The 27,214-nt window shown below is 40.5% G+C and overlaps 1 protein-coding gene across 10 annotated transcripts in view; it reads right to left on the bottom strand.

Moving 5' to 3' along the window:
* Positions 1-27,214, bottom strand: part of MBNL2 (muscleblind like splicing regulator 2) — a 95,304-nt gene that overhangs the window by 22,314 nt on the left and 45,776 nt on the right. For 6 of the 10 annotated variants that reach the window (XM_026842174.1, XM_026842185.1, XM_026842194.1 and 3 more), the window contains 5 exons: positions 12,606-12,770; positions 9,342-9,542; positions 7,893-8,156; positions 1,461-1,514; positions 663-816 (listed from right to left, as the gene is read on the bottom strand). In XM_026842174.1, the coding sequence (XP_026697975.1) occupies positions 663-816; positions 1,461-1,514; positions 7,893-8,156; positions 9,342-9,542; positions 12,606-12,770 (838 nt within the window). The remainder of the gene's footprint in view (positions 1-662; positions 817-1,460; positions 1,515-7,892; positions 8,157-9,341; positions 9,543-12,605; positions 12,771-27,214) is intronic. The other 4 variants (XM_026842228.1, XM_026842219.1, XM_026842245.1 and 1 more) reach the window with 1 other exon arrangement.

Raw genomic sequence — 27,214 nt, 5'->3', positions numbered from 1 at the left:
CTTCAGATCACCCCTTTGAAGAATTATAACCCCAGCTATTAGCCGCAAATGCTAGGAAAAGTTCTGGGGGCCTTCCAAAATGAAAACCATGAAAACGCATCTGATGCCTCAAAGCCCTTTAGTGCAGCTGCGGGGAGCGATGTGGTTCACCAGTGCTTCCACACTGGTATCGACTGGAAGGTTATGGCTGGTGCTCCCCTTCTTGCTCTGCTCATGTGTGGCTGGGGTAATCCCCATGGCTGCAAATCAGCACCCGAGGGAGCAGAAGGATGTGCCCCAGCCACGACACACTTTGAGTGGCATTTCTGGAGCGTGAGGCTTTTCCCAGCATTTTTGTTGGCAGAACTTTGCCCTTTTGTCTCCTAGGAGAGCGCTGGCAGATAAAAGTCAAAACACAGACAATTTAAGGTAGGAAAAAAGGGGCAAACTCTGGACAACGATGAACGAGGCCATGAATGTGAAAAGCAGCCTAACGGTATGTTGAAATTTCTGCTGCAACTCTTGTACTTTTGCAGGAGGAATTAAAATAATGTGTAAATTATCTGTGCAGACTTCACCTCAAGTAGGGCAGGGAGCATAAAAAACCCTTCAGTTAAGTGCAACCGCCTGACATGGAGGAAGCCTAAGGAACACAAAATTGGTTCAATGTGGGTACAACATACCTGTTGGGATAAATGCTGCATGTTGCTGCAACTGAGCATTGGCAAGAGCCTGTTGATAGTGCAAGACACTGGGATTGAAAACGGCACTGGCACCATTGCTTTTTTCAAGTGCTTGTCTCTTTGGTAAAGGGTGAAGAACACCAGGAGGAAAGGCCTGTAAACAAGAAAGTTAGTTAAAATGGCATCATTTTTAAGACTTTGTCTGTAACACATACATAAATACAAAAACTTATTATTTTTTAAAGCAGCTAAGGATGCCTTGCCATGCATATTAACTCAAAGCACAGCAATGTAAAATGAGTGAAATTTTGTTATTGATAGCAAAAGCATGGTACTATTAACCTAAAACTGTAGCAGCACAACTACTGAAAAGAAAGGTCTTTAAAGCAACAAAAATGGCATTGCCTTTAAATAGGTTTTCAAATATTATAGGGAGAAAAAACCACTTGTGTTTCATTGCCAAGTATTTTCTTTTTTAGATTTAAATATCATTTCCTATTGTTATACAGATTAATGGATTACATTAAGCGTTTTCAATTACAGAAGCAGTTTTATCTCAATTCGACTTTTCATGAGAGGATATTTAAAAAAATGAAACCATGTTAGGAACCAAACTAAATCGTCTGCATTTATTACGTATGAGAATGAGATGGATAAATAGAGTTTCTGGTAAATTAACGAGTATGTGAAATCATTTCCGGTTGATGTTCAAAAGTAAAGCGATACAAATTTCATTAGTTGCTTCTCTGAAAAAAAAAAAAAGCTACATGCAAAGCAAAAGGTGAAAGGTCAAAGTACCAGGTCTACAGTTGCTTCGAGAGGTCGCTTCATTGCTTTGGCAGTCGACTGAGTCTTTTAATAACAGGCAGCGAGCACATGATGGCAGTGGGCCAATGGGATTCAAGCGAATTAACATACAGGTAAACAGCAAGCAGAGGTGCATCATGGGAACGGCATTGCATTTGTGGATAGGTGAGAAGGAAAAAAATATTCTGAATGCAATATACAACATACAAAACACTAGGCATGCACAACAACAAAAATGTCTTCTAAAGAAATGAATATTACATTTCGAATTAGTACCGAAGCAAAAATGCATCTACTATACCTTAGTTAAAAGCATATAAGAGAGTAAAATATAGATGTTTGAAATTCAGGAAAGTTGAGTAAAACAGCAGCTTGCAGACACTATTAAGCATCGTATAAACACTTCACAGAGATGCAGAAAGTTTTAAGGATATGCCTATAAGAATTCCTGATAAGTTAGTGGTCACATTTTAAAGCGGAAATATCCATTTGGAAGGCTACATTTTTAAATACAAAGTACTAGTAAAAGTTGTAATGCATTACAAATGCTATTAATATCAGTGCTTACAAGGTAAGGGTCTTTTAAGTAAGAGAAGTGTGTCACTCAATAGATTTGGGGTTCAAAGTGAAAGAGGTTCTCCTCTTCAAATACAAAGCAGAATAAACAGCATGTCTAATTACACTAACTTATCATTAATTCTGTTTTTTCCCCTACAGCTGGGTCATTTTTGTAGATTTTTTTTTTTCTCCTTGGAACTTACCACATTACATTGAGAGGGGAAAAAAGTCTTTCAGATTTTAAAACATTTTCTAAATTTTGCTACAACCTTCAGTACTAGCTTCAGAAGCAGGGAGTAAAAGTACTGCTCTCAATTCATAAGCGAACATTAACGTGTAAGTTATGATACTAGTCCTGCATTATTAATCTTTTTAAAAGAAAGTATTTAGGCATAGTACATAGACATATACATTTATGTATACTTTCATAATAATATCAAACTTACGGCTGATATGATGGTATTTTGTTAATAATCTTCTCATATAAAATACTACTTTCAAGTTTTATCGTAAATAATTCTTACAAACCTTTGGAAAGGAAGATTTATTTAGAAATCAGAATTTTTACTTTTGTTTTTTAAACACAGGCTGATATTTAGCTCTTTTTAGGACATGCAGATTATGTCTATCTTGATATCAGTATGTGGAAATAGGGAACAAAAGTGAAAAAAAGGAGGACAAGGCACAAAATGCCTACAAACAGGTTATGGTCTCAAGATTAGCTACTGCCAACATGGTATTTTGCAGGATAGCCCTCACTGCCTATTCCTTGTTCCTGGTTCTGTTGCATCTACGTTGCATGGGGCTTCCTTCCCCATCTCTCCTTCAGCACATTATGGATTACATACCCTGACCTACAGGATCTGCTCATGTTTGGGTGCAAGACTCAAGAGATAAAAAGAAACTCCCGGTGCAAAATGAGGATCTGAAGCGCCTTCTTGTGTCTAAGCAGGGTGCTGTGGATAGGGCACAGCCTCAGACTCACTCTGTATCCACCATGGATGGAAGTCTACATGGAGGAGAAGCATTACATCTGAATTCAGCATTATGTGATGATGAAGTCCACAAATTCAAATCAACATCATTAACAGTAAAGCACTTCAGTTAATTACCTTCATTATCCAAACACAGATCTTCTCTGATCTCACTTGTTAATTGACTATCTATTTATGATAGCCTTTCTCCACTTCTTCTTCATGCTCTTCTTAACCTCACCTCCGTATTTGAAGCTTTTTGCTGGCTTTCCCCCCATCTACTACAGCAAGTTTGGCCTCACAGTTTTCCCAACCTGAAGGCTTTAACTTGAACTGTTTCTAGACCTGCTCATCAACCTTGTTTCCATGTAGTCCTTGCCTCTTTTCAGTCTTTCAGACTGTCCATTTTTCTCTTCCACTTCATATTTTCTTTCTTTTTGTCCTGATGGTAAAACCTCCTGCTCAGCATTTGATCTCCTACATAACTAACAAGCGAAAAAAATCAATAGCTACAGTCTGGACAGGAAAAGGCTACAGAAAGGAAATAAACATGATAGCAAAAATGATCAAACATACTGAGGCATAGTATTTGTCTGCCATATGTCACATTGGTACGCTATGTCTCCTGGAACGTGAGCAAGACCTACACAGCAGAGGCCTGCATGTATGTGCAATTTGCTCCTCACTAAAATCAAACACAAGAAGGGAAGCACACAAGAGGTGGAAGAAGGGACAGATGGCCCAGGAGGAATAGGGACATAGCCTGGGCATGCAGGGATGGGTTAGAAGAGCCTAAGACCACCTGGAGTTGAATCTGGCAAGGAATGCAAAGGACAAGAAGAAGGGCTTCTCCAAGTATATCAGCAACAAAAGGAAGAGTAAGGAAAATGTGGGCCTGCTGCTGAATGGGGCAGGCGACCTGATACAGGACACTGAGAAAGCTGAGGTACTGAACATTTTCTTCAAACTCAGTCTTTACTGGTAAGACAGGCCTTTAGGCCAGTGGGAGACCAGTGGGAAAGTCTGAAGTGAAGAAGATTTACCCTTTAAGGAGAAGGATCAAGCTAAGGAACATTTAAACAAACTGGTTTTACACAAACCCATAGGACCTGATAGAATGCACCGACTGAGGTGATGAGGAAGCTGGCCAATGTCACTTCAAGGCCACTCTTAATTATCTCTGAAAGGTTTCTGAGACTGAGGGAAGTTCCCAAAGATTGCAAGAAAGTATATGACACTCCTATCTTCAAAAAGGGCAGGAAGGTCGGTCGGAGGAATGACAGGTTGGTCAACCTCACCTCAGTCCCTGGGAAAGCAGTCAAATAAATCCTCCTGAAAACCATCTCCAAACACATTAAAACCAAGAAGGTGATGAGGAGTAGTCAGCATAGATTTATGAAGGGGAAATTCGGTGAGTGCTTAACAGACCTGACAGCCTTCTGCGATGAGACTGTGGTTGAGGGGAGAGCAATGGATGCTGTTCCTCTTGACTTCAGAAAGGTTTTCAGCACTGTCTCCCATTCCATCCTCATAGACAAACTTATTTCATATGGACTAAACAGGAAGCACTGAGATGGACTGAAAATTGGCTCAACTCCCAGGCTCAAAGGGCTGTCATCAGCAACACAAAGTCCAGCTGGTGGCCAGTCACTAGCGGTATAAAACTCAGAGGAGTGAATGATTACACAAAATAGATGTGCTGCCACTCACAGGGACCTGGAAAGGCTAGAGAAATGGGCCTAGGGGAACAAGTTCAACAGTTCAACAAAGAGAAATACCAAGTCCTGCAGCTGAGGAGAAACAACCCCAGACACCAGTACAGGCTGGGGTCCACCAAGACTTGGCAGAAAAGTCCCTCAAGGTCCTGCTGGACACCAAGTTCAACATAAGCCAGCAGTGTGCTCTCAGACCAAAGGCAGGTGACAGCATTCTGGGCTGCATTAGGAAGAGCATCACCAGCAGGTTGAGGGATTGTGATCCTTCCCCTCTACTCTGCACTAGTGAGGCCACACATGGAGTGCTATGTCCAGGTCTGGATGCCCCAGTACAAGAAAGACATGGACATGCTAGTAAACAGTCCCTTAATCATCCCCAAAGATGATTAAGGGACTGAAGCACCACTTATATGAGGAAAGGCTGAGAGAACTGGGACTGTTCAGCCTGGAGAAGAAAAGATGCAGGGGAATCTCACAGGTGTATATAAATACCTGATAGGGGAACAAAGATGGAGAAAGCTCTTCTCATCAGTGCCCAGTGATAGGATGAGGCAATAGGGACAAATGTACATATAAAAAACTCCATTTAAATGTAAGGATTTTTTTTTTTTAAATTTTTTACTGTAAGCATGATTTAACCATGGAGCAGGTTGTCAAGAGAAGTTGTGGAGTCTCCATGCTTGGAGACTTTCAAAAGCCAATTAGGCAGGTCCTGGACAATCTGGTCTAGCTCACCTTGTTCGAGCAGGGGGATTGGACTAGGTGATCTCCAGAAGTCCTTTCCAATGCCAACTATGAATTCACATTTTAATTTATGTTGTACATACTTCAGTGACTTTTTATGCTCTCTGATGCACCACATGAATATTTGGAGCTCCCTGAGTACAATGATAGATGACACCGTCTTCTCATACACTTCACATTTAAGCTGTACACTGTCTATAGTCTCTTTCACAGTGTCTTTTCCATTTCTTTTTACTTCAAAAAATTTGAGTAAAAAGTCCTAAACTTCAGTGTTCAGAAATACAGAAAGGCATTTAATACAAGGTCCCAGACTGCAGAATTCACTGACCTTCAATGACCTTACAAGGTTTGCCTACAGTGCTCTAACCCTATCCACAACACTCACCTATACAAGCCCCTCTGGACCAGAGCAATGAGGCCAGCTCCCCCAGGAAGGAAAATGTCTTGGACACAATTTCAACCTGGGAACAACATGCAAGTGAACCCTACAGGGAAGCATTTGTATTTCCGCCTTACTTTTGCTCTCTAGATCCAGCTGAGCATTCTCAGTCATTCTTGGGTGGCCTTGCAGGCATATGTCTTTTCTATCACTTTTTTGTTGTTACTGCCATTCTGGTGATTTTTCAATCACTCTGTTTCTAATCTATATTAAACAAAAAATTGTTGGATTGTAAAGAATTTTTTCTGTTTGGTAGTCTAAACAAGCCATTAAAATATTTTGTACATCTTTTTCTGCAAAAAGTTACCCTAAATTACCGACCTCTGCCTTCTTCTCCTGTGGCATTAGAATATTCAATTCAAACATTTCAATTCTGTGTTTCCAAAGATGCTTTGTATTGCTTTGAGGCTAATGCAACTCCAATTACAGCTTATTTAAAATCACAGGATATATACTCAGCCATTACTGAAGTGCAAAAAAATTAATCCCCTCATCTCTCTCCTTTCTTCTTTAGAATACTGCTTAGAAATATTACATTCTCAAAATGGACAATAAATATTGCACAATAGAAGCTAATTAGAATAAAAACCCAATCTCCTTTGCTTTAATTTCCAGATGGTATGCAATTTCTACAAGCACAGGAAAGTTTAACTAAAAATCATCCAATTTGAAACAGTGACTGGGGATACTATAAGAATATTAAAACTTAAGAAATGTTCTTCTGTTTAGAAGTTTGCTTTCTTGCATAGCTTACCCTTTGTCCCTCAGAAAGTCTGGTCTTTGCTAATTTGCTAAATACAATAGCTTGGGGTAGTTATATACTGTACTGTATTGTGTTTCTGGTAGGCTTTTTATCCAGAGAATAACTGTATTGTCTATAACTATTGTATGCACTGCCCACAAGTCCACAAACCACATCTGCTTAATTATTCGTCCACTGCCAGCAATGAGGACAATGATTCTCTGATTTGCTGCCAGCAATTTTGTCTCCCAAGTCAGATCCTGCATGCTCAATTTATTTAACTTTTATCAATACCACTCTATTTAAATTTAACAACTTTCCTGGTATCAGTCTTAAGAGAGATCCAATACTGGTAAATGGTTGGGCTGACTTGTCTGAACAGTTTTAAGTAAGAGCTTAAAATACCTGATAATAGAAAGTCCTCAAATCTCCTTTCTTCTGACTACAGTTACTATGCTGCTTCTTAATGATTTCCATTTTAGTTTTCTGCTTTAAACCCTGTGATTCAAGTAACTTGCCCATGACAGTGGGAGAAGCAAGAAAAGTCTCTAGGTGTGAGATTCATCTAACCAAAGTTCAAAAAGATATAGTCAACACTTTTTAGTCAGTGGGGATAGACGTTTATCTATAGAATATAGTTCTCTCTCATCCACAGACAGGTACTAATGATAGATCGGATGTACTGGGCTTTTTCCAGTGCCTATAAAGTAAGACCAAGGTGGCTAGGCTAGGCTCAGATATCTAACTGTCTGACATCTAAGGTGGGGTCAGTTGAATCTTAACACAAGTTTCTTTTCTACTACCGATCTCTGAGGCAAAAGCTCTCTCTTTGCTTTTCTTCCTTTTCTTCCAAATTTCCACATGTATATCTGCCAGCAAAGAGCTAAAACAGCATCTGTGCCCCTATTTTCCAGGGGACATTGAAGCTTATCAGTTTTGTTTCTGTTTGGAAATACTAGGGGCAAATTTAACATAGAATCAAGGCAGAGAACAGAAGTGGTAGAGTGTCATTTGCTTCACTGTCTTGGATAGAAATACAGCGTTAAAATAAGGGCATAAAGAAAAAAAGTGCTTCCTCCCATCAAGCAATAGTAATAATTTTATAAATTCTTATCTTCTATCAAAAAAACAAAAAGAAAAAAAAAGAGGCAAAAGAGAAAAGAAAGTTTAAGCAAACAGCATTAAATTGAAGCAAAATAGGCATCAAAGAGCTTCTGTCAAAAGAAGGCAGCCATATATGCCAGCACTTACCATCACAGTCGCAGCTGCCGCAGCTGCCTGGGCTGCCACCGCAGCCTGGTTGGCTTGGTGTTGCGCTGCTTTGATTTTGGCCTGCAAATGTGCAGGAGGGTGAAAATACTTGCATTTCTCCCTCATGCAACGACCTTTTATGTAATCCATACACACGGTTACGGTGTTGTCGTTTGTGTCAATCATTGTGCTGTCAGCCGGGTGCGCAAAGCGGCAATCAGTCTCTCCACGCGCACAGTTTCCCCGCTGGAACTCCCTGCACACCTACGTGCAAAACAACACGCGTTGCAGGGGAAGAGCTCAGTGCAGTGTGAAAGGGCAGGAGAGCCCTGCAACCCCAAAAGACATACCTGCCCACTTCCCCAGTTAGTTCAAGTTTTTCAGCAAATTCAGTTTAGCAAACCCTTCATCTTTTGGGAGAGGAAAATGCATCTATTTCACCCTCATATGCTTGGCTCCTTGGGTAGCTCCGCGGTACGGTGGCTAAATGAACTTGACATGAAACAGAAGCATTCCCAAATGCCTTTCCTTTTTTCTGTCTAGAAAACACCTGGGAAGGATACTTACTGAAGTAACTGCCCTTGCAAAACTAGCTGGGAATCACAACATATTCAGTCCCTTTCTGACTACACTTTATATTCTTGCCGGTCCATTCGTAGGGAAGAAGTTCCTCTTGCTGAGGCCTGGAGAAAATATGCATCAGACACACTCTATTTTTTAGGGAGTCTACAAACAAAATGGAGAGGCTCCTTAAAAATAATATTCAGAAACGTAGAATGAACATGCTGATTTTCCCAAGAAGAAACATGCTCTAGACACTAGTGCTTAGGCTTTTGGGAAAGGATATTAATTTCTGCAAGACCCATTTGGGTCTTCTTGTGTACTTGGGTCACAGATTCCACTAAGCCCAGCCATGTGGGAAAACACCAACACCAGGGAGGCTCTGCACATAGCTGGGGGCTTGCCCCTTCAGCCTGATGCAGGGTTGGTAACATTAAAAATCTCCTTTTGTAGCTCAAGGCTAAAGGGCTATACCACTCCCCTAATATCCATCTACAAGGCTATAAAATTCCCCTAATATCAAGGCATAGAAACCTGGACAGAATTAATACTGCAATAGAAATATGCTTGTTAGATATTTCAGCGAGGCATACCTTTACAGGCATGTATACTTGAGGTATTTTGGAAGAGATTAACTTTACAAAAGATTAAAATTCATGTTGAAGTCTGTCTATTAAATTTGAGCAAACACACTACCTTAAAAAAAAAAAAAAAAGGTGTTTAATTACCACTGGCTGCAAGTGTAGAAATCCTGTCTGATTACAAGGTCTTTATTTGTAGCAACTAAATTTAAGCATCGTTTCTAAAACAGTAAAGTTTTTCCCTCTAGGATCTTTCACACAGCCTAACAGAGGATTGTATTTCTAGTTACAGCGGTGTCTACAGTACCTCCAGTTTATCAGTCCTGAGAAGTTTCTGAGTAGCAGTTGAACCGGGGACTGAAACCGGTGGACTTCCAGGAACAATGACAGGCGGCGTGGGTAGGATCTCAGTCGGGACTAAGCCAACTCCCGGTGTTACTGGCGTTAGGTAAGGAGCAAAGCTAATAGCCGTGTTCGTTCCTATTGTGGGACCCACTGGAAATGTGGGCTGCAAAAGGAAAACACAGACCAAGATGAAAAAAACCAACCCCTTAGTCAAGACCTTACTAGTTGTCTTTTGCGTGTTCTTTCTGGCATTGATTCATTTTCTTAATGAAAAAATTTCAAACAGCTGGAAAAACACACGGCATACTCTCTTCTTCTAATCAGGTAACACATTCCAGAAGCATATGAAAAACCGCCTTTGTAGCTCTATTACTAGAAAAGAGGTTGCTGATGCAAAGGAAGTTGTACTTTGAACCTGAATCTCTACAGAGGTCCAGCTTACATTGCAGGCTTATTTACACATCTAAACGTAGAAATAACATAGACTTTATTGCTTTTTCTCAATACTTGTTTTCCTTGGGAAAACAGGCTATTTTTCAAAGTACCAGATTTCATAGGTGAAGCATTATTAACTATATTTAAGCCATATTTCTAATAACAGTATATATAATGAACTCTTTGGCATGTAACTTCCATCTGTTTGCATGCTGTATTTTGCCACCTCCTGCAATTATATGTTACTATGGCTCACACTGAAAAACCTCACCTTTGCAAATGTTTGTGTGCTCAGCTGTCACCAGTGGCAAGCAGAATAAATATTATAATCTCAGCTGGACACAATATTTAGAAAGGGATTATTCAGGCTTAGCTAGAGTTCATCTTACGAAAAAATTTGATTGGAAGGAATGATATGGGTCTAAAAATCTGTTTCATGCCTTCCTACAGCAAGTCAGTGAAGTCACAACCAGATGAAAGAGCACTTGTGTGATGCTAAAACACTGCCCTACCAAGGCAGAATGGTGGGTTTGTTACTGCCAGCTCCATGGAGGATGGAGGCAGAACATCACCGTGGTCACACCACGGTCAGACCTGAAAGTGCTTTAGTTCAGCAGAGCTGACGTTCACCCGAGAGGCTGAAGTTATAATTATAAAAGAGGAAAAACTATGCAGAAAAACAGGACACATCTCAGATTAGCTTTCTCAGAAATTAAGTTCCCAAATAAACCAGCAGCTAGAAATGAACCATATAACAGCAGAACACTAAGGAAAGACTTAAAAACGCTTAACGAAGGGGGAGTGTCTTTCTCATCAAGTCAGCTTGCATGGCCTTTGTTGGTGAAGGGATGCGAGCCATGCACAGTATATAGAAAATATGCAAAGAGAAAGCATAGGAGCTAGAAGCCTTATTTCTGGTTTTGTTTTGCGGGTTTTTTTTTGTCTTTGGAATCAATTACTAAATTATAAATGAATGTGAGTTAGTACCAAGAAGGTGCTCTGAGCAGCAGATTAGCCAGGATATCCAACTGTAAAGAAATGGCATCTTCCTGCCCTAGAGAGTTAAAAGTAAATAATGCTCTGTTTTTATCAGAGATGAAAACTGCTTGATATCAAACAGCCCAGTTTATATGTCAAGTGCGAGTGAAATTCTTGAGAGCATAATAATGAACATTTATCTAAAGCAACAGTTCAACTATGTTGAGGACAATATGTGTTATGTGAAGTATAAATAACAGCTTTGTATCAGATATAATTTTAAGAATAAATCCACATGTCAAATGACTTCTATGGAATTTTCTTTCACTTTTTATCCATTTGGTCAAGACTGAGTCATCTTAGTCTAGCAATTTATGCAAGATGAAGAAATAAAACCCAGCACTTTTACCACAGCAATCAGTACAGCAGGCATTACGTCAATGAAACTGTAAAGTTCTAATGATGAAATGGATGAGTAGAAAAAAAGTATAATTTTGCCACTTCAATTTTTCTCATAATACTAAGAGATGGAATCTATTACTTCATCAAAACTTTTTCTGGTGAAAAGTCACGCAGTAAAAAAAAACAGGAAATATCAAAACATATTATGTGCCAGTGTACCAAGACACATTTCAATGAACATGTACCAGAAATTCAGGGACTCCTGACACCCAACTTTTGTTCATGCCTCCCACCTTACAGCAGATTCAAGTATAAAAACTCATTTGAAAAAGCTATCTGGGGTGAGCTTCCTGTGACCAAATACAGATGTCTTCCTTTGGGATGCTTACACTTGGCTCCTGTGGTAGCCATGGAAAGACAAAGGCACTTTAAAAACCCAGATAATCCAATCCAAATGCAAACATTTGAAACAAGCCAAGCAAATAGTAATTAGAAGTGCCTATGTCTTTTGATAAACTATAAACGGACCTTGGAAGCCCAACGCAGAAGTTGATGCCAACACTCCAGATGCCTCAAGTTAGCGAAAGAAATCCCACTCCAGTGGGATGCCTTACACTAGGCATTCAGATTGAGAAAACATCATTAGCAGTCAAGTGTGAAAAGTTTAATTCCGATTCTTTGCCTAACCATGCTTTGGAAGTCTTGTACAATGAGGACCTCAAGTGCAAAGGCAGCCCAGAGCAACTGATCCAATGTATATCCAAAGGTGTTGCTCATGTGTGCAAGGCTATAGTTTTATGACACCTTCTGGATTTGAAATGTCCCAGGCACCGTACACATTACCTTAAAATAAAACATGGAATTTGTAAAGTGCATGCACCAGCAATGTCTTATTCTGGGACACTTCAGATTTTAAGAGAGTAAGAAAATGCTATCCAGAATGACAGTAACCTTTGTTCCTGGTACTGGGATTAAATACTATTTAAAGCCATTCAAATCCATAGCCTCCTGAGAAACTCTGCATTCCTACTCAAATAGCTTACTAGCAAATACTAATACTAATACTACTACTACTACTAATAATATTATACAGACTTTCACCTCCAGAAGTAGTATAGATAAAAACCTTGCAAAGCTAGATTGAACCTGACATGAACAGAATGAAGGAAAAAAAAAACCAAAATGGAAAAAAATGCAAATTATTCTGGGATAAAAAAATAGATAAAATCTACAGCAACACTCCACTATATCTTCAAATGTAAATATAAATGAACATATCTCTAGCATCTCAGCAATTCCTTAAGTCAACAGATGAGGACTATTTTTATTGTTACTAGTTTAGATAACTTTTGCAGGTCAGTATAGTCTTCAACTTTACTTACCATTAACACCATCAGAGAAATATACTTACCACTGGCTGTAGTGGTGTCCCAGGAAACATGAACTGCATTTGCTGGGCAAGCATTGCTGCTGCAGTTTTTTGCTGGATTAAGTTGTTTCTGCCATTGATTTCCAGTTGAGTTTTTAAATGTGTTGGTGGATGAAGGTACTTGCAGTTCTCCCTTGTACAACGACCCTGGAAAAAGAAGTCACACTAATTGGTCTGCTGCTTTTGATAATACTTTAATGCCTTCAAGCAAAACATTACACTACAATCTAAGCAATAACTAATGAAATACAGGGTGGTTCCTGGGAACTATGTAGCAGACTGGGAGGAGCTGATGGCCTTGAGCTCTGCCTCAGACAGCTACCTCTGATTGATCATTAAGGCTATTAGCTATGAAGGAAAAAAGAGAAGGACTTTGAAACAACATTTTCATTGTTAAGTATAGATTACTGTTATACACTTAATACTAAGTATTATCCAGACTGCCTGAACTGCCTCTCATGGTATCTTGGCTAGAGTATCTGGTATTACCATAACATAAATGTCTTTTATAAATTACATTACATTATGAATAACAAATTTAAACCTTCTTTAAGAAGAAACACAGCTTTTAAGTACATTATATTAAAAAATAATTGTGTGTCCACAGCAGTAAGGATCTAAAGTGGCTGCTCTCTACTTGTGTTCTCTCGTGTGTTCACCCTTACTCCAGTTCACTGCCTTCTGGCCTCCTGTTTTTATTACATCAGCACAACTTCAAACTATTTCCATTCAAGTATAAAAGAACAGAAGTCAAGTTGGTACTTTCACAGCCTAAATTTAGAAGCAGTGCATGGAGCTAAATCTGAAGGTACACAGCAAAAGGAGAGCTCCTAGTTAACATGAAAGCAGGAATTTTTAGACAGTTATGAGACAGTAAAAATATGGGTGGGCAGTCACCTCTGAGGTTGCTTATGCTGGAGAAGATGGACACGGAACTCACATCTAAAAGCAGCACATCCTGACCAAAACATAGGTAGTGCAGCATAAAATGTGCCGATACATTTTCCCCTAGAAAGGGAAATCGTAGGGTGCATCAGCAGGTTGTGCAGCTGCAGGGCAAGACCTGCCGAGATCAGAAGCTCCTCGATGACACGGATCACAAACAGTCACAAAATTTTAAGAGCTGTGACCAGAGGACCTACAGCGTTAGACAAACTGCATTTGACACACTCAACTTGTAGAAGGTAAGTTTCCAAATTGAGATAGTTTTTTAAAAAACACTTTTAAAACTTTCCATTCACTTGTATAAAGGCTTTACAATTTGTATCCAAGCAGGAATATCCTTCTATAGCCAAGAAAACATTAAGATCCCTATGCAAGAACACCACACCATACACACGTACACTATGTGTATGTATACACACACATGCACATTGCTACAAAACCTTTAATACCACTTTAAATGTCCCAGAACAAGTGTTAATGTTATATTTTTTTTTACTCAGAAACTTAAACACTGCTGATTGTGCCTCTAACTGCTGTAAGGATGTAATAAGTATCTACACAGGAGTGAGTTAAACATGTTCAGGAAGGTTCTCCTGCATAGATACTGACGGGAATGCAAACACCCATTGCCATACTATTAAACTATTGAGAACAGCCCTTTCCTGAAGTGCACCTGGCCACTACTTGGGAGCATGCTAAATGGCAGAAGCCAGAGGAGTTCAAGCAAGCTAAAAATTTAAGAAAAAACTCGGTCTTGGCACTCAGAAACACTTCTTAATGCTGTTTTAACCTGTTGGCATAGATGCAGCCATTTTCAGGACATCGTGTCTTCCTTCTGACTTCTGTTGTGCAAGTCACTAATGTTTTCTGGAACATTACTCTGTCAGCTGGCATGAGCAGAACCAGAAATAGTCATGATTTGATGGACACAGAAGAAGGCTGGCTCTTCCATTCAAGAAGAACAAGGCCATTGCTTTCATAATGTTAAATCGGAGCATGCTCAGCGCAGGCAATGAACAAATGCTTTTATGCTGGCTGATGAGGCCAACTCATTAAGACTTTTTAAACTGAGATCTCTTTAACCTTAATCTATTCTGTAAATGAATGGTTCATACATCAAATCTGAAAATTAAAACAGCAAAATCAAATCAAACCACACTACCTGATGGAAATACCTGCCTATGGAAACAGAAGTGCTGCTCAAATAAGGATTGAGAGCAACTCTCAACCACAGTGGCTTTTGAAGTACCTTAAGCCTGAAGAGTGCCTTCAGCCAGCCCTCCAGTCTTACCTCTGAAAGCACATGGCTACTATATACCATCACTTCAAGCTCTGCAAAGCAACCTGCAGTGCACAAAACACTGGTTATTTCAGAAAGCTTTCCAAAATAATCCAACTATACAAAAATGTACTGTCCTCTCTAAACTTATTAATCTATGTGCCTCATTTACTAGTTTTTTGAGCTCCTGGTTAGCAATGAATGTACTATAAAAAAGCTGTGTGGCCCCGTCACACTACTGTAGAAAGTGCTGTAAACAGATCAAGCCTTGTTGAAATTAAATGACCCAAAATAAACCGCAGTGGAACGAGCACTGAAAATAGTGAGCAGATTAATCCAGCCCTAGCTACCAAAATTAAATAAATTCTGTGACCAGCTTACATTTTTTGGACCTACAATGGTTGTGGGAAAACACCTATAAGCAACTTTTCATTCCTTTTTTAACACATGTTCCGTGTCCCACTGAACTCCTGATGAGATTAGTTTCAGAGAGGAACCCCACCGATTCCCAACTACCGATCATTGCAAGCACAAAAATTCAAACTTGTAGTGTCATCTCAGTCAAATGAGACCCTGGATTTTTTTGTTTATTTAAAAAGTCAAATAAGAAGTCCAACTGAGATGACAGCATATATCCATCCAAAAGCAGAACAGGTAACTATACACAATGTACAAGGGTATTCAACATGTTAGCTGGGTCAACATCTATAGTAAGAGTGCACTTTGGATTCTTGCAAAAAAATACTGTGCTAGCAGGCCACCTCATTACAAATACAGAGACAAAATTGAGTGCTTTGACTTGTAGGATGCATCAGTATCAAGTCTCTAGAGTGAGGCTTGGTTCACTGCAGCTCTTAAAACCAGAGCAGTTCAGGATTTGCTCCCCAGTCCCCTCCGGCACACGGCAGCGCAAACTGTGTCAGCAGAATGAGGCAGACAGCAGGGAAAATAATTGCTTCATACAACTTTTAACCTGCTCCCACATATGAGTCAAGAGTCCTGAAACTGAGGGTGCCAACAGATTGGTTTGAAACTTGGTCCCTAGAAGCTCCTGTCACCTGTGAAGCGAAGGTTATCAGCAAGCACATCATAAGCTGTTGTGTATTTCCCATACGAGTTCACCCAAAAAAATCAGTTTCAATGAGCTGTCTCCTTATCTGCAATGGATAGTAACAATGAACAGATATCAGATTAAATTCCCAGCACTCTGTTACTCCCCTCATCTTGCAAGGATGGTACCTACCTCTGACCTTTCATTTCTCTGCCTTTGTCCTCTATAGCTAGCCTACCCTAATGCACAGAGCCACACTTCAGGCAGGTAATGGAAAATTTTAGCAGAAAACCCACTTTTCTACCACTAATTATCCAGACTGGGAACATGCTGTGGCTTGCATCAGGAGTGTGCCACAGGCTTCATTCCAGCAGAGAAGTAGGAGAGGGAAAACATGCACCAAGGAGCTGGGAACTCAAAGGACTCCAGTGAGCATCAATCACTCAGGCACAGCAACAAGAGGCCCTACTTCTGTAGGGACAAAGGTCTTGGGAGCTGCTACCTGACCAGCTTAATATCAAAACCACCTCCCTTAACAAGCCATGCCACACTACTGATGGTTTTTTTTTTTAAATCAATAGATGTTTCTATTAAGAACTATAGGTAGTTAGCCTAAAATCAGTGGCACAAGACAGCCCACAGGCTGAAGTATATTAAAAAGCTAAGTATGTGCTAAGAATTATGATTTTAAAATAAGCAAAATGAGGCAAATGCAAAGTAACACCCTGTAACTTTGCATATTAAAATACTAAGAACCCATTTCCTGTCTACAAGTTGTATGGCCGGCCACATTTCTGTCTTGAATATTTTATAAATCCACAGCTTTCCTCAGTATTTTACTACTTCTCTAATAGTAACAACAATAATAATAATAATTCATCCAGGCTCAGGCTGGAAATTGCTTATGCATAATAATGAGTTAGTTTTTACTTACTAAAAGTATGTTTTTCTTTCATAAGATGTTTGAATTAATTTTTTGTTAAGAAAAAGGCAAAACAATCTTTCTTTCACCTCTTAAGGTGAGAATTGACAAATGCATCCACAAGCATTTCGCTCAGGTACTGAATTGACTTAACGCATCTACAAGCGTTTTGCTCAGATACTCAGTTCTGCTTTTAAGATGGGAGTCAATACATATTCTTAGCATGCTTACTATAAAATTCCCACTAGTGAATGTAACAGCCCCAATCTATACAGTCAACCTGGAACTGCTGTAAGACTCTTCTGCAGCACGGTGTGGTGGGCTTTCTTTGGCAGAAGGAGAGGCTAATTCAGGTTGGAAGGGCCCTCAAGAAGTCTGCAGTTCAACCTGCTCAGAGCAGGGTCAGCCCCAGGATAAGCCCATGTTGCTCCAGCCAGGTCTTGGAAACCCCCACAGGTGGAGCCTGCATAACCTCTCTGAGCAATCTGATCTATTGCTTGGCTGTCATCATGATGAAGACGATTTTGCTTATATTCAGTCTGAACCCACCACCACTCTGGCTGTTTCATGTCCTCCCACCATGTACAGCTGTGAGGAGCTGGGCTGCACCTTTGGACAACCTCCTTGTCCTTGAAGGCTGCTCTTACAGGAGGAGCATCACCACGCAATGTCGTCATATTGTCTTCTGTTAGTGTTGCTGCCTCAGGTTTGAACCCTGAGGGATACGTGTTGGTTTTTAAAACCATACCAGCTAAATTAAGACTCCCTCTGTGCTTTACCTCATACTTTGGGAAGGCAGCAGCCAGGGTTACCTGCCATCCTATCTAAGCAGCAGTGTTATCCATCATCAAACCAACAAAATTATTTACATTTTCCTTAAACAGATGAAATAGGGAAAGTCCATCTTAAAGCTGGGCATATATATCCATAGTTAATTGAGGCAATTTATTGATACTATTAATGGGAAATAAAAGAGCACGCCTCCCCCACCTCACAGTATAGGCTAACAACTGACATGGGACACTTCATCACCTTTAAAAGACAGGTTATCCAATGAGGAGCCAAAACAGGGAGGCCTGCTTCCTTGCAGGCATCTGCCCCTTGTTCTTAACCTCGCTCCCCAGGGTGCTTCCAGTTCCCCCTACTCACCTCTGTTCTCTCTAACCTCGCAGCTTCTTCCCGTACCCCACCTCCCTCCTTCCTTGTCCCCACCTCTCCTAACTATAGACCAGGAAACAACTCACATGATAAATATAACTTGCTCAAGCTATGCATGTCCTGAAGGGCCAGCCAAAATGTGCACGCGGCTGGCCGACCATGCTCGGGAGTGGCTCAGTGCATGCTCTAGCCTTTTCCTTAACAGGGCAGTAATTTGGATCTTTCTCTTCAAACCAGACACTGATTTTTGCATAACCAGTAAGAACTTTGCAGTATGTCTTTAAGATGTATGCTTCTAGCACCTTCGTTTGAAATTGGCCAGGGTGTTCAAAGTTATTAGGGTGTGACAACGATGCTGGCAAAAATATGGATAGTGCAATTATGCAAAACTTGTTTACTTAAGAAAACAAGCTAAAACTAACAAATGTAGATGAAATTGTATGATCTCTCAGAATTAAATATGCAGTCTTTTAAAAAAAAAAAAAAAAAAAAAGTGACTTCCAAGACATAAATGGTTTTATAAGGCATCTGAGCAACTGGTTCTACAAGGACAAAAAGATTTTCTGGTTTCCAGCTAGAAACTCTAAGATCCAATTATTTACTGCAGGTAGAAAAGATACACCAAAACAAATATTTACTTTTAAAAAGTAATAATCACCTGATGCCACAACCAACTCTCCTACTGGAAAAAATTTTTTGCTATTTTCTTTATCATGCTGATTCAGCAAATTTGTACATGCTTCTGAAGATCAGATCACACTTCAATAAATTAGCACTTGTAACTGCGAGCATGCTGCTTAGCTAAACATCACCTGCTTGATACTGATATTAGATACCTGAAGATATTACATACTGTTCAAACCTTGGCAGAGCAAAAGCTAGCACAGGCCACTGTCTGGGGCAGTGGCAGTACACAGCAAGAATAGCCACAGAGACAGCAGTGTCAGCAGCTGCGGAGGTACCTAAGCCATAAATACTCCTCTGGAAGAGTTTCTGACAAGAGCAGAAACCGTTTCTTCTCCTTTGGGATTCCTCCTCAGACGCCCCTCAGCAAATTCTGGTTGGGAACATGTGTGGCCTCACCCAATCAATTTAACAATTTCACCATTGCATGAATCAGGAACTTCTCAATTCCAATAATCCCAGGCTCTCTGGGCCTAAAAACAGACCCAGTCAATAGAAGGGCAGGGTATTTTGAGTCATTTAAGCTTCTGCTCCAGTCCACAGACATTCACGCTAGATGTACCACCCCAAAACATTCACTTCAAATGTTATTTTTCAAAGGCAGAAATACCAAAAAGGAAAAAAAAATCTGAAGAAAACATTGACTGTATTCATATCCAAAGAAGGATGATTCCTCTTGTTCTACAGGATTTACCTTTATGCATTCTCCTATATATTTTAGTATATGAGAGCTCCATCACCAACAGTACTTTCAATGCTCAAGGAAAACCACTGCACTCCAGTTTGGACTAAGTTAAAAAGTATTTTCCATCTCACATCACAACACGGGAATTCAATTTTCCTATGCGGGTCTATCTGCTTCCTAACTTCACTCAGAAAGTGAAAAACCAGATGCCACACCTCCATTAAAGTATTCCCTTTGCACTTGCTGCGAATATGTACCATCTCAAACAACCTGTAGGGCTACATATGTCTGTGGAGTTAAGCATATGTGCAAGGACTTAGGGGATTTAGTTAAGCCTTAAGAATAGCTATGCATAGATTTAAAAAAAAAAAAAAAAAAGTAACTCAGCATTTTATTTCTTCTTTAAGGTATACAAAAATTCTTCAAACATTTTCTGAATTTTGCATAATTTCACATCGAGGGTATGTTGACCTGCAAATATGTATGCCTATGATGAAAACATGATTCCTTTAGCCCAAGTAGAATTGTATCTAATTTTATGGAAAGAAATGGGGATCAGAGTAAGATCCCCTTATCTTGCAAATGAGACATACTTGAACTATTTGAGAAAAAGAAAAATAATTTCAAAAGGACAAAACTGTACTTGTAACAGAAACATTAAGCTTCTGATGGAGAGTTCGAATGCCTCACACCTCACCAGCACAAAGACCTAAAGGAAAAATAGTCTTTCAGAAAACCACAAGCATGTCTTATATTACACTTGAAATATTTCAGCTGTTGCATCTGTTTTCCTAGAAAAAAAAAAACCACCAAACAACACAATACCAAACAAAAACCACCAACAAAACCAACTTAGAAACTACAGATATTAATTCTGTATTTCTAAAGCTATCTTGCAAGTCCGCCTACCAAAGTTAGTGAGTGTGCATACATATTTATATGCACCTACACACTTCCGTTTCAAGAAAAAGTAGATGGCAAATTCACTTTCTTACTTTAAGTAGAAAAGGAAAAGAAGGCAAAAAATTCTCAGGTGACTTGAGCCTGATACAGTTTCCAACAAGCTAAGAAAACCTATTAGCTGCTCTTCTATTTCAATTATTTGTAAGAAATGACAAGCTGGTAAAATGAAAATGATCATTTTATTCATAAAGTTAGAGAACAAGAACTGCCTGTAACTGACAGAAAAAATAGAAAAATATTGAAGAAAAATGGAAGTCTTACAAAAAGATGGAATGTCTAGATGATCTAAGAGTCTTAACTCTAAAGACTTAATAGGAGATATTTATTTAAATGGAAAAAGACAAAATGTTCTACTGAAGAGCACATTTGCAATGCACAAAGAGTTCAGAATCTCTCAAGATGCTCTTTCAAACAAATGTTGAGAAGGATGGCTATAGAGAGTGGTTTAATAATTTGCTTTGCAATATCAAGGGAAGTGTACTCAATATTAAATTGCACAGAAGAGAAAGAACTCAAGCAGTTATTGCAGACACCAAAAAAAAGACACTTATGAAATTGTAAGTCGTTTGACAAACATCCTCAAGATTACTCTAACAAGACAAAGAAAATTCAGACAAAAACCCAACAGTTTAATATAAAATTTTATTTCTGTGTTTATTGCCTTGAAAATAATTTGAGAATAATAGGGAAATAAAGATTACTTCTTCCCCTTTCCCCCCATCACTAGCACTCAAAATCTAAACCAGTTATTTTATCTTAGCTTCATGTCTGGCTACCAGCACCGATCAGTACATCACAAGCAATTGTGGATAACCCTTGAAATAAATCTTCACTCTAACACGTACAGGCAACTTTCATGGTATGAGAGGCAGCCAACGCATAGTATAGAGGAAGACTCCTATGGAACAAACATGAAGAAAGCAGAGGAAAGAATGACCTTGTTTAGTTAAAATTCCTCAAATGTCTGATTTTTATTACCTGGGTGGGGAGACTCTTCACAGGATGCAAAGTTGCCTTGTACTAACAAACAGCTACTCCTGTGGCAGGACTAGATGCAGCCAGCCATGCAACACAAGATGCGTTGCAGTAGCAGAGCAGTGAGTTAAACCCTCCAACTCTGTCTGTCTGGAGAAGTCAACGTATTTGCAGATTCCCGCATTACAGAAAAAAATGTCTAAAACCTTTATGGAGGCTCACAGCATTACACATAATTAACTGATGGCTGGGCAGCTTTAACGCACCCACTCATCACAAGGATCAAGTGTTTTTGTGGAAGACAGAAGAGAGCTGTGTAAATTGCAGGTGAGATCGCACAGTAACTCAAGGTGACACAGATTTTTTGCTGATAAACAGCATACTCCACCATTAAGTTTAACTTGACTGAACTGTAAAAGAAGTTAAGAGCTTAGAAAGAGGCAATTTTCTTCAAATTTTCTCAATATCTCAAAAGCAGACAAAAATAGCCATTCCAGAAGTAATGCCAGTAAAGGAAGGCAAGTTGTTTGACTGCAGGTCAGCTGGCAAGAGAAAAGGCAACAGTGGTGTAGCAGAAGACCAAGTAAGAAGATGGGCATAGCATGGTGCCACTTCCCAACATATCTCTTTCCTCACTTCCTTTACAATTCCCGTAAAAGCCTTCAAGCAGACATATGCTGACTTTAATGCAAGCTTATTCACACAAATAGTACTGAGATTAAATTCCCTTGCTTTGGAAATACCATTTTTCAGTGAAAACATAGGCAAAGACAACAGCAGAACTGACAGTCAAGCCTGAGACACCTTATTTACCTCTTGGTAGCCTGTGAAAGAAAGCCACCATGTCTCAGCACAGGGACTACACCCTCCAATGTCATACTCCACACATACTCCACCATAACCAGGCTAGAAAAGGAAGAGCAAGTAGTGAGGACACATCTTTGCTGCTGGGATGCCCATGAGCCCAAATGGTAAGGAGCCCAGCAAGGACCAGGCAATGGGCTGGTATGCTGGCAATGGTTCCCTCAACAACACAGAGAGAATCTCAATTATGCCTCAGAAAAAGCCATAAAATCAGTTATATGGCATCAAAAAGGAGCAGGAGACATGCCTTGGCAGTGAAGAGCCCAACTAACCAGATCAGAAGGAAATGGGAGGAGATTGCTGTGAAACCAATCACATTAGCCTCCTACGTCACCTGCCCAAGGGAGCCTTGAGAAGATGCTTCATTTGAGAGCTGCAGTGAAAGAAAAGAGAGTTGGAAAAGGTCCATTATTTGGAAGAGTCTTACCATATGGAAAAGATCATCAGCACAATGTACCAAGTCCCTTACATATCAAGGGACCTCATGGGTGTGCTACAGAGAAGGGTGTACCCAACATACCGGGAACAAGTGACCACCTTGGCCACCAACATGTCATAGTCCCCAGCTCTTGAGCTGGATGCCTAGCAGCCATGAACTGCTACGTGGGTGACCTGATCTGCTGTCAGCGAGTCTCTGCTGTTCCTTGCAGGGACACTTTCACCCTGGCCAGGCCACCCTGAACAACGGGGGTCCCAGTCCAGCAGGGGCTTTGCTGGGCCTCTCTCTTCTTGGGGATTTCACACTTTCTTGACAAATCACTTTACAAACAAAGTGAAAAAGCAAGGGCCGAGTTAAATACACGAATTGCCAAGGACACCTTATGTAACTGCAGAGGTGAAAAGTACACTGTCTTGTCCCTCTGCAGAGGAGGAGTGTTTACCCGACTTCAGCCGCAGCGCTGGAACCGCAGCTGCGTTATTAATAAATCACTGGCTTTGCTCTCAGGATGAGCCAGCCAGGGCTCACGTCTGACAGCAGCTCTCAACTCACTGGAAGGCTGTTGAAAACATGCAGAAACTATTTGGAACTGCATTAAAAAGCACAAATGAAAGAAAAAACTCCTCAAAATTAAAATATATTTGCCTTTCCAAAGAAGAATTACACGTAAAATCCCCTGTATTATCTATAACCGCATGAAAAGCAAAAAACAAATTATCAAGATGAAAAGACACCGTATCACTAAGGGACTACTTACAGTGAGCAACCAAATGTGCCCAACCTGAAAAGCAAAAGGGAAGCAGGCACCTTTCCTATCCTTTTCTATACCCAGTCAATGGTCCTCCTCTTCTGGGAATTGGTTTCTTAACATGAGTGATAACATTTCAGTTTCTATCTTTTCTTGCAGTCTGACACACCTTGGATTTCCCTCTTTAGGGAATGGGGAAACCAGCACCACTAGCAGGAGGGGCAGAGACACCTCTGCTCTGAAGCAGCAGGACGTGAGAGTCATCAATGAGAAATAGCCAGAGAATCAAGAAACTAGACCAACTTATTAAGGAAAAAAAGAAACAAAACACAACAGAAAAAAAATATTAAAAAAAAAAAAAGATGGGAGAAAGATGACAAGAGGTCCAGAATTCAAGCAAGAGCAAAGAATCAAGCCCTGGCATCCCAATAACCCAAAATACACCTTTTCTCTTTGCTCAAGGGCTACCTGTCACCCTCTACCTGCTATTAGGAAGCTTCCAGAATATCTATGAAAAATAGCAAGATATATAATGCAGTTACATTTATCTCAAATAGTAGCTTACAGAATTAAGGAGCCAAATCACGGTTACGAGAAAAGATAAGACACATTAGGATGTATTATTACCTTCCTTGAATTCATCTAAGTGCTAGAATATGTGATTATGGTCTTGAGAGTGCTTATACCTTTTCAGTACTGTGTTGAAGGAGCAGATAATTATTCTCTTCCTTAAGACAGGTTCAGCACCAACTAAATAAAATTCTAGGTTAATCTCAAATTAAAATACTGTCTCTAGGTTTTCCAAGGCATATATCTGTGACTTTCAGGGCAACACACACAATGGACTCCCTACCATTTATTATACTACAGCAACATTATCAGTGTATTCCAATGTCCGTGGTACCTGTCTTCATCACTCTCATAAGTAGATGGAGTGACACCAACTTCAATTATATGAGAGCATCTACTATTTTACACAGCCTTCTTTCCCAGACAGAGAATAGACAGTGGAGTTGTATTTCTTTTAACTGACAGTCAGTGGGTAGCAGTACTCTAACACACATTCATTTACCTCCTGGCCCAAATGCAAGATATTCACTTCCTTTTGGGCCTATCCATAGGGCTAGTTCTGTGAGATCACATTAGAAATGGCTCTTCTAAAATTACTGATGGATTTCTTGGTCATCTTCTGAGACTAGGTAGCATTACTCCCACTCTACACAGAATAAAGTGAGATTAAATATCATTAAAGAGTTGAGAAGTGCCCGCAGTTTTTGGCTGCACATCTCTGCCCTACTTCCACTTTGCCCTTGAATCCACATGGCACATGCAGATGTTGCACTAGACTCCTACTGCTCTTGGGTTTGGGCAGTCCAACCACCTAAGGGCTAGTGGTAAAGATACCAGTTTCAGGGACTCACACGCTGGTCTCCAGAGAAGCAACAAATGCCTGACCAGGAGGCCACCGTCTGCCTCTCTTGCTGCACCAGCTCCCTTTGGATGGAGACCTGATCCCTCCACATGCCATCCCTTTTCCAGAAAGCTGTCTGTGACATGCACCCCCTGAGGCAGAGGAAAATACAAGGCTGGAAGAGAGCACACACTAACATTACCTGGACTGCACATCTCTGACACATTTTCCTCAGCTCTTGGCTCCCACCCAGTTCACCTGGGTGACCCATCTCTCCTCTTACTCTACCTTTCCTCACCTTGGACGTTGTCTCCTCCCTGCTCCCAGCACATGACATCAGATGGAGTAAATGCAGACAGAGCTGTCGCTTGGTCCTCAGTCTGAAGCCAGCTCAGTGCACATGGAGCCGGTCTGATCTGCATGCCAGCTCGTGCACAGCCTCTGCTAGGCATGCATAGATGGCGAGTTTTCACACTTGTAAAATGATCAAATTTGGGTGAAATTTCATCAAAATAGCATAAGGCAAATTACTGATACCATAGCAATCCTTCTGCTGCTAGATCTCAAGGTTCAGCTGTAAACAATGAGAAATCAAGTTTATGATTGAACCAGTTTTAAGAACTTAAGAAGGAAAAACAAAGTATTTACGTCTCAGTTGTTTCTCAAAAACGGTTGATGTGTTTGAGCAAAACTTTAAATAAACATTCTGAGTCAGTCACTCGTATGCTTCAGCCCAGATAATTGCATTTTGAGAGATTTACAAACCACAGAAAAGGATAATATTGTTTGGGAAGTGGTGGGCAAGATTAAATCCAGGTGATGATGATGGCACACTGTTGGTAATAAAACACTAATGCGTGCCTCATCAACACACCCGACCAAAGGCTAATGATCACAGCAACTCCAAGCACTTATAGGGAAATAGAAGTATTTAAACTCAATTACAGTAAACAAAACATTCAGTAACATGTTAAAAACAAAATCTGCTGGATCATTTGTCCAGAAATACTTTAATGCAAGTAGTCATTACATGTCCCAGCTGACGCACTCCACAGACAGAATAAAAGCTACCGAACAGCATTTTGAAGAATATAATGCCTATAAAGCATATAAACATAATTTCAAGGCAAATTCTTTGTTATATTTCAAATTGCATTGAAAGGGATTATAACCCAGAGCTGTATCTTTCCAGTGTCACAGCAAAGCCCTAGTGATCTAAGTAGAAAGAAAAAAAAGTCACAACCATTTGACTTTAACAAGTCAAATTTACCCCTCACTACAGAAAGGACATTGAATGACTCAAGCATGTCAGAGAAGAGCAACGAAGCTGGTGCAGGGTCTGGAGCACAGGTCGTACGAGGAGCAGCTGAGGGAAATAGGGGTGTTTAGTCTGGAGGAGGCTGAGGAGAGACCTCATCACCCTCTACAGCTCCCTGAAAGGAGGCTGCAGAGAGCTGGGGATGAGCCTCTTTAACCCAGTAGTAGGCGATAGGACAAGAGGTAACGGCCTCAGGTTGTGCCAGGGAAGGTTTAGACTGGATATTAGAAAGCATTTCTTTACAGAAGGGGTTGTTAGGTGTTGGAATGGGCTGCCCAGGGAGGTGGTGGAGTCCCCATCCCTGGAGGTGTTTAAGAGTCAGGTCGACATAGCACTGAGGGATCTGGTGTAGTTAGGAACTGTCAGTGTTAGGTTAATGGTTGGACTGGATGATCTTCAAGGTCTTTTCCAACCTAGATGATTCTGTGACTCCTCTGTTTTCTTCAGCATTTTGAGGGCGATATATTCCCATCCTAACTTTTAGCAGCTAAAAGAAGTTCATCAAGTATTGACAAGCTATTATGAGATTTACTGTTAAATGTGCAAGCCCACTTGGATAAAGGAACCACCTTTGTGACTTGTTCTCCCTCCCCATTGAAGTTTCTACCGGAGACAAGCTGGTTCCCCTGCAACAGCAACAAACTGACTGCTTTCAGTCTCTATCTCCTGGAAGTCTTCTGATTGGGTTTGCATGGCAAGGTTTTGGTAGCAGGTGGGCTGCAGGAGTGACTTCTGGGGGAAGCTTCTAGCAGCTTCTCACATGTCCAACACAACCAGTGCCAGCTGTCTCCAAGAGGGACCCACTGCTGGCCAGGGACAAGACCCTTCAGCAATTGTTGTAGAGCCTCTGGAATAACGTATTTAAGAAGGGGGGAAAAATAAACATCGCAATTGCAGCTGGAGGGAAGAGTGAGAATCTGTGAGAGAAAAAAAACTCTGCAGACACCAGGTCAGTGAAGGAGGGGGAGGAGGTGCTCCTGGTCCTGGAGCAGAGGTTCCCCTGCAGCCCGTGGTGCAGCCCCTGGTGAGGCAGGCTGTGTCCCTGCAGCCCATGGAGGTTAACGGTGGAGCAGAGAGACACCTGCAGCACATGGAGGACCCCACGCCAGAGCAGGTGGATGTGTCCAAAGGAGGCTGTCACTCCATGAG

The sequence above is a fragment of the Athene cunicularia genome, assembly GCF_003259725.1.
Source record: "Athene cunicularia isolate RWA chromosome 1 unlocalized genomic scaffold, athCun1 chr1_part1, whole genome shotgun sequence".
NCBI lineage: Eukaryota > Metazoa > Chordata > Aves > Strigiformes > Strigidae > Athene > Athene cunicularia.
This window is presented reverse-complemented; position numbering and strand designations above follow the sequence as displayed.